Source organism: Lichenostomus cassidix, chromosome 5 (assembly GCF_008360975.1).
Source record: "Lichenostomus cassidix isolate B80296 chromosome 5, HeHo_3.0, whole genome shotgun sequence".
Taxonomy (NCBI): Eukaryota; Metazoa; Chordata; class Aves; order Passeriformes; family Meliphagidae; genus Lichenostomus; species Lichenostomus cassidix.
Genome location: NC_139486.1, coordinates 21,638,872 through 21,646,887, shown reverse-complemented (window position 1 = coordinate 21,646,887; position 8,016 = coordinate 21,638,872). Strand labels below are relative to the sequence as shown.

Sequence of the window (8,016 nt, the reverse complement as noted above, 5' to 3'; positions counted from 1 at the left end):
CCGGCAGCAGGGAGCGGGGCTCCGGGAGCCGTGGGCTGACTCCGGGAGCCCTGAGCCGGCGGGAACGGAGCGGCACGGAAGAGTCAGCCCTAGCTGCCGGTGGCGCTACGGAACCAATTGTCCAGGCGGAACCAATTAGCCGGGTCTCGCGCCGCAGGGGTGCGCCGGAAGGGCCCGCGGCGGGCGGAAGGCGAGAGGCGGCGCGGCGGTTCTAGCAGTTTCCACGGGCGCTCGGAGCGGAGGCGGCAATCCCGGTCCCGATGGCCAAGTGGGGGGAGGGAGACCCGCGCTGGATCGTGGAGCAGCGGGCGGACGCCACCAACGTCAACAACTGGCACTGGTGAGCGGGGTGGCTGCTCCGGGGCGGAGGGGGCTGCCCGGCCGCAGCCCCGGCAGAGGCTCCCCTTGCGTGCGCCCTGCAGAGCGGCGCTGAGGCGAGGCTGTCCGGGCTGCGCTCTGGGCCGGCCCCGGGTCTGTACGTGTGTAAGGGGCTGCCCGAGCCGCTGCCTGCCGGGCCAGTGCGTGGGGGTGCCCGGGGGAAAAGTCTCCGCGTGTTTAAGCGGGGCAGGGAGACAGGAGCCGGCGAACACTGGGTAGTCCCTGTATGTGCTGGCTGCGTGGCCTGTCCCACGTTCTCAGCACGCTCGGTTTTTCTGCAGGACCGAGAGGGATGCCTCCAACTGGTCCACAGAGCGGCTGAAAGCTCTCCTCCTGCCTGTCAGGGTGGAGGGTGAGGAAGGGGCGTGTGAGGTGACAGAAGTGAGCAAACTGGATGGAGAGGCCTCCATTAACAACCGCAAAGGGAAACTTATCTTCTTCTATGAGTGGGCTATCAAGCTGGCATGGACTGGTGAGTGATGTGCACCCCTCCTGTTTCAAGATCAGATTAATGTATAATATTAAGGTTGAAAACCTTATCTTATTTGGGAAATAATAAGAAAGGGAAGTATTGTATTTTGATAGAAGTTTTCTTTTACAACAACCAGAGTAAGAAAGGTTGATCTGGACAGCATAATTGTAATTGCAGGCACCTCAAAGACAGGAGTGAAATACAAAGGTTTTGTGGAGATTCCTAATCTCTCAGATGAAAATGACATCGATGAAGTTGAGGTAAGCACAGCTGGATGTATGGAGTATTCTAACAGGAATATTCACAGCATTAGTGTTTTCTTCCCCATTACCTTTCTTAAAACATTTGTGCAGAACATTTTACTGCTAGAGACTGCTTATGTTAATGGAATCAAAGAATGGTTTGGGTTGGACACGATCTTTAAAGGTCTTCTGTTACCAACCTCTCAGCCATGAGCAGGGACATCTATCACTAGACTGGGTTACTCAGAGCTCCAGCCAACCTGGTCTTGAACACCTCCAGCGATGGGAGGGATCCACAGAGTCTCTGGCCAGCCTGTTCCAGTGCCTCACCACCCTCAGAGTAAAGAATTGGCCTCCAATTTCTAAAATAAATCTACCCTCTTTCAACTTAAAACTGTTATCCTTCATTCTGTCACTACACTCCCTGATAGAGAGTTAACCCCCATAATTTTGTATCTTTAACAAATTAATTCCTGTCTTCTAGATACAAGGGCTCTGTAGCACATGGAGGTATTTAGGCACATGTGTATGGTACTGTAGGCTGAGAGAGATGAAGTAAAAGATGACTAAAACTGCAGCGCTGTTTATGAGAGTTTAGCTGAAGTCTGTGATGTTGAATTGAGTAACAAGAGGACTGTGCATATTTGTCCTTGTTAATAAATGTTTGTCTTTGCTGTTTAGATCCTTGTCAGCCTTGCTAAAGATGAGCCTGACACTAACTTGAAGACCCTGATGAAGCAAGAGGGTGCAAAAAAAATTAGAGATGCAATGAAGACTTACATCAGCACTCTCAAAACGGGTATGTAGCTGGGAGGGAGAGGTGTTATGGGAGCCCATATGGATTAATGCTAAAGAAGGGATGGGAGTAAAGAGAGTAGTTGTTCTCCCTGTCTCAACAGAAAGGTGTCAGAGCAATAACAGTAGCTTTGGAAATTGTTAGGATTTGGGAAGAAGCATTTCTGGCTCTAGACACTATAGCACAGGCCAGAAAGATTTGTTTTAGTGAAATCCTAGTAAAGAACAATATTTTAGGATTTATCTTTTAAAACTGAGCATGTCCTTTACATGCTGAAGCTCAGCTATAGAGAAAATGAAAGCCAGTAAAATGTGTTTGTACCCCAGTGACACAGTCACTGCCTGTGACACGATCTGGCCTTCAGTTTGCTTACTCCCTTGGAAGGTGGTATCTTCTCCAGTTTGTGATTTGTTTTTTTTTTTTTTTTTTTCCTCTTGCCACACTAGTAAAGACATCAGATATTACTTGGATTTTAGAATAACTATATATATATATATATATATATCTGGAAATCGTGGTGCAGGTTTTGTTGGTGGCTTTTAATGAGCTGTCTCAGCAACTGGATCAAATTTTTTATGTTAAATCTGACTCCAGCAGTTGGAGTTAAATCAGTGTGCTTTGGTTGAGTTTGACTTTCCTCTCAAGTACAGGCTGGGAACGCTCAGTTGCTTTTTATAGCCATGTACCTATATTACACTACATGTTCTAAATATTCTGGGTACAAACCACCGCTGATTACTGTTTTTCCAGGATCAGATTTCTGTACTCTTGGTTTTTTTCAGGCACTGTAGTGTTCAGGCTGGGAGATGCAGTGACCCAGTGAAAGATAAGAATGCTAATCAGGAAAAACTGTATGATCTTGTGGGCTGCAATAAGTGAGAATGGGTGGGAAACAAGTGTTGCAGGATACAGGTTTATACACATATGATAAAATTCTGCTATATAACGGAATTTTCCTAGTCTGAGCAGATGAAGAGGAAGAAAAAGAGCGAAATGTAGAATTGGTAAAAGCAAAAGTGACTGAGCTGGAGAAAAAGCAAATGTAATTCTGAAAAAGGCTGGAGGTTCTGATAGAGTTAAAATATGTTAGTGCTGCTGGACAGGGCTCTGGAGAGGCCTTACCTGGGTTTAGTCTTGGTATCTGGTGTTGATAAAAATAAATCAGAGAGGGAGTTAGAAGTTACTATTGTCTCATATACTATTGTATACTTGTATTTCTTGTATGAAGAATGAAAAGCCAGTCTGAAAAGAATGGAAAAGCTTGGTTTGGTGTGTCTAGACCACCAAGACAAAAATTTTTGAGATGTGATTGCAATTAGAGTGTGAGAGGAAAAAAAAGCTAACCTAAGTCCAAGGCTAACCAACATTAATGTTTAGAGCAGCATGTGAAAGATGCTATGTCTAGGCTGTGAAGAGGAGGTGAGTTTGTAATTGTTAATGTAGGCAGGTTCTGACAGGGCCTTTAGTGCAGAGTAGTGACGGCAAGAATTAATTGCTTGTAAAAAAGAGGTCAATTTACTTTTTTAAAAAACTGTTTCACATCATGGATGCCAGCAAGAGAAAGGGGGAAACCAGGAAGCCCTGTTTGATTTTGTATTTCAAAGTACTGTCAGAAGGTTTACTTGATCTTTTACTTGGTTTCATGGGCACATTCCTGTCTTTCCAGAATTCACACAGGGCATGATTTTGCCCACAGTGAACGGTGAACATATGGAAACAGCACCTCAGGTGGCTCCTAAAGCTGAAGACCGCAAGGTAAGCAAAACTGTGCAAAGATGCTTTGGGATCAGTGAAGAAAGGTATGGTGTATTAGATTCCAGGGCTTACAGGAGCAACCTGTGTTGTGTGTAGGATATAAACATTCAGGAATTGGCAATCTGGAATAGGTGTGACTGTTTCCATTGCAGCGCATGATGTTTCTTAAAAGCAAAAAGTGATAAACCTGCTTTTTACGTTTAAGTATGATTGTATCTAATTGCATCTTTACCAAGAGCCTTTGTTTTTCCCCTTGGATTTGTGAACCATTTGTTGATTTTTGGTTTGCTGTTTCTTTGGGTTTTTGGTTGTTTTAAAAACTGTGTATGTGTTTGTTTTCCTTGTTGGTTTGTTAGATGGCTGCCAGGAGCAGCTCTGCCACAATGCAGTCCAAATCCATAGGAGTCAAGATTCCTACCTGTAAGATCAGCTTGAAGGACACCTTCTTAACATCTCCTGACGAGCTCTACCGGGTATTTGTTACTCAGGAGGTAATGCCCGGCTTGTTCTGAGAATTGTTCTTTGCCTATAGGAGCTCTTCCTAATAAGTTTTTTAAGATGTTCTGTAGGACACTCACAATCCATGAAGAATGGAATAAGAAAGCTGTTCTGCAGAGTATTGCTTAAAGCTTGTGTGTGCATCTTTTCACACAGCTGGCAAGAGGGAATTAATGCCAACCAGAAGCAAGTTCCAGACTGCTGTCAGCATCTGTCTGTAGGTGTATCCCTTACTGCATGTGGCCAGATCACTTGGGATTTACAGTTGTGTGCTTCTGGTTTGTTTTTGGTTTTTCCTTTTAAGGTTAGGTGGTGTCAAAGCATACTTAGGGAATAGCTTCCACTTTCCTACACACTATTATATAGTTTAGGAGGAGAGAACAGCATTGTATCATTATTTAAACATGGTCTTAGTCTTTTGTTCCTCCTATTTTGATAAGAAAAAATGAAAAAGCAAAAAAAAAAATTTTTCTTAGAATTAGGTTTTATTAAGAAATTAACAAAGTAAATACAGTGTGACTCAGAACACTGCATAGCATTAGAAAGCTGGGGGTTCTTTTCTTTGGGCAGGCAGACTGTTGCTGTGGTGACTAAAACCTTGCTTTTCTGGCCAGGGCAGGGGTTTTGGCTTTTGCTGAAAACTTTACACTGTTGACTTACCTCCTCTTCCAGAATTTTTGTAGCTGGGTGGGAGGCATTGAGCAACAAGTTTTCAGTCTGACAATGTCAAGTAATACAGGTGTGCTCCTGAATTCTTTTCAGATGGTCCAAGCTTTCACCCATGCACAAGCCACCTTGGAGGCTGATAAAGGAGGCAAGTTTCAGTTGCTGGATGGCAGTGTCACAGGAGAGTTTGTTGACCTAGTAAGTACTAACTAGTTCAAGTGTATCTTGCCTAGACCCAGCATTTTTATCAGGCTGTAACTTTTTATCAGTTCTGAACTATGCTTCTGTTAGCTAGCTGTGGAGTTCTATATAGTGCCCAATAGTTATTTATAGTTTCTGTGGCTATTGAAGCATTCCTAATAGCGTGGATTAATGCATGGAACATGAGTCTGGGGGAAAAATGTGGCTTCCAGTCATAGATCTTCCCTGTCTTCGTGTGATTTTACTTACCAGGGGTTGGAGGAGTGTTGAAGATGGTAACTGACCCTTTCTCTCTTTGGCCCATATGCCACTAAAGTTTTCTGGACAGGGACTCTGTCTCAGTGTTTGGGGCGATACTATTGCCTGCCTTTCTAGAAGGAGATTGAAAGAAAAGGACAGTCAAAAATCTCTTCCCTTCTGTGTGTGTGTGTTTCTCAAGGGATCTCAAAGGTTTCATTCATATCAACACAATTCTAGTTGTTTTCTATTAGACTGCAGTATTTACAAAAAAATTACTACTCAGTCTTTCTCTCCCTTTTCAAGGTTCCTGAGAAGCAACTTGTTATGAAATGGAGATTTAAATCTTGGCCAGCTGGTAAGTAGTCCAGAAACGGACTATAGTATTACTGCCCTTGCCTGTGTTTGAAGGATTCCAGCCACATTTGCCACACTGTATTGTGGCTTGTGATCAAGGAGCACACAGTGTTCTGGGAGCTGCACCAGTGCTACCCTAGCTTCCTATCCCACACTCTCATGTCTGCTTCTTCAGCTCTTGTGTAGAGCACTGACCAGGGATTCCGAAGGATGAAGTAGCTGCTTGTGCAGCTCTAGCTGCAGCTGCTTCAAACCTCAGGAAGAGGGAGCCCTTTCCTGTCTGTGTTTCTAGGGAAGGCTTACAGCTGCCATAAGTAGATCCTCTGGGAAGGACCTCGAAGAGTCTTTTAAGTGGTGCCCTGTGAAAGGAGGGGCAGAGCAGCCCCTTGGAGCTGTATATACTGTACTACACACACTGCTGACAGATTTGGTTTGGTTCCTCTAGGGCACTTTGCAACCATTACCTTGAACTTCAATGACAAAGGTGGTGAGACAGAGGTGTGCTTGGAAGGCAAGGGCATTCCTGCCAGTGAGGAAGAAAGAACAAAGCAAGGTTGGCAGCGCTACTACTTCGAGGGCATTAAACAGACATTTGGTTATGGCGCCCGCTTGTTTTAATACTGGTTGCTGGGAGGCTCTGCCTGAAGACTCTGCCACATGGACTGATAAATTTCTCGCCTGTTCCTTTCTAATCTTGGCCCTGCCGCTGACTAAAGTGTGATGACAGGTGATGAGGAAGGCCATGGAGCAGCACCACTTTCAGTCCCTCACTGCTTTATGCATGTCTTGTGCTGCAGGGGATTCTCTTACATGTACATACTTCTATTGCTAAATAAACCTAACTTAAAAAAACACTGGAATTTGTGTCCTCAAATCGGCTTGAGTTCAAAGGGTTGGTCAATAGGCTGAGGGAGGGATCTGTCTGGAAAAACATGGATCAATGAGGAGTGCTGATGCCAATGTGATTTACTCCTCACTTCTGGGGGAGTAGAGAGCATGAGCTTGATGCAGTTTTTAGTCTGAGCAGCTGCTCGTTTTCTCTCTGCTTTTGATCTGCCGCTAGTAAATGTTTCAAACCCTTCCCATTTTTGAGGGGATCTGTGATCCTGTTCAAGCTGTTCATCTCCTTTGCACATCCCCTTCTTCAACAGTCATTTCCTTCACTTCCACTAGTGTGCTCTAAAGAATGATGATCATTTAGTCACCTGATGTTGAAGACAGCCAGCAAACCAGTGCTAGGGAAACTCCCATCTACAGAATGGTTCTAGAAGGTTGTGGGGCCCAGGGTCAGCTACCTCAAAGACTTTCAGGCCCAAAGCAAGCGTTATTTTACAGAAATAAATCCCACCCTCATATAGAGTCTACAATGTGCAATACTTTTTGCTCATCACACTTCAGCTATTGCTTTCACTGGTGAGGAAGAAGAAAATCACTTGCTTGTTCTTTCTTGCTAATACAGTTAGGTCCTGGAGCTGTCTTCAACAAATTTGTTTATAGGAGGGGTGAAAATCTGACTGATCAGAATTGTCAATCTGCTTAACCTCAAGGGTGACAGAAGTGCTTGATTTTGGTTTTGAGGCATGAGCTTCTCTTGCATACTTGTTTTGTGCTACTGAGCTCCTCTAGTAAGCGAGAAAAGAGTAATGTTACTGGGTGAAATTTACTGGTTTGGGGACTTTTCTTGGGGTTTTTGCTTTCATTTTTTAAATCTGGTATGTGATAACTGTTCCCTTCAATAGAGGAGACAGGAAAAAACTTTGCTGCCTGTTTAAAATCAGAATGTAATTGAGTCTCCTTTTAAACTATAAAAAGGAGCATTTAGTCTGTTCTCATTCCAGTATGTTCTCACAGTCCAAAGTGATGAAGTATGAAAAATTAATGATGTGTACAGATAGACATCAAGAGTGCAGCATGGAACTAAATTCTGTAGTGTGTACTCATCCCTGAGCTGACATGAAAGCGAAGTTTTACAAAGAGGCACCTGTAGGATACGCTAGAGCTTCCCTGTGTCATGCAGGGCTGTCTTCCCTAAAGCACTTTCTGTCTCGGAAAATAGATGCAGGCATTTTGCCAGGATTTTGTGCACGGATGAACTACTATATGCACCTGGTAGGCTGGGGAGGAGTGTGTGTAACATGATGGAGACACACTGATGTCGCTGTACAGCATGCATGCTTTTTTGGGTTTCTGTTTGGGAAATCTTGGACGGAAACATGGGAGACCTTAAACAGCAGGGCTGGCAAGTGAGTTCACAGCCAAAAATTCAGTAAGAGGAGAGCAAAATTATTTAAAAACTGAAAAAACAAGCTCATTCTGAGACAACTTATGGCAGAAGTGACAGCTGAATTGTGATATCCTTGCTGTGCTTCAGCAGCTGTGCTGTGGTAGCAGTGCTCGCCTGCTGCAGGCTCTGC

At 44.3% G+C, this 8,016-nt stretch overlaps 1 protein-coding gene across 1 annotated transcript; it reads left to right on the top strand.

Moving 5' to 3' along the window:
- The first annotated feature begins 6 nt into the window (after nucleotides 1-6).
- AHSA1 (activator of HSP90 ATPase activity 1) lies at nucleotides 7-6,456 on the top strand. Its single transcript, XM_085061667.1, has 9 exons — nucleotides 7-340; nucleotides 660-850; nucleotides 1,028-1,110; nucleotides 1,774-1,891; nucleotides 3,555-3,643; nucleotides 4,000-4,134; nucleotides 4,904-5,005; nucleotides 5,552-5,603; nucleotides 6,048-6,456. The coding sequence occupies exons 1-9, from the start codon at nucleotides 261-263 to the stop codon at nucleotides 6,218-6,220; spliced, it is 1,023 nt and encodes a 340-aa protein (XP_084917793.1). The 5' UTR covers nucleotides 7-260; the 3' UTR covers nucleotides 6,221-6,456.
- Nucleotides 6,457-8,016: the final 1,560 nt, after the last annotated feature.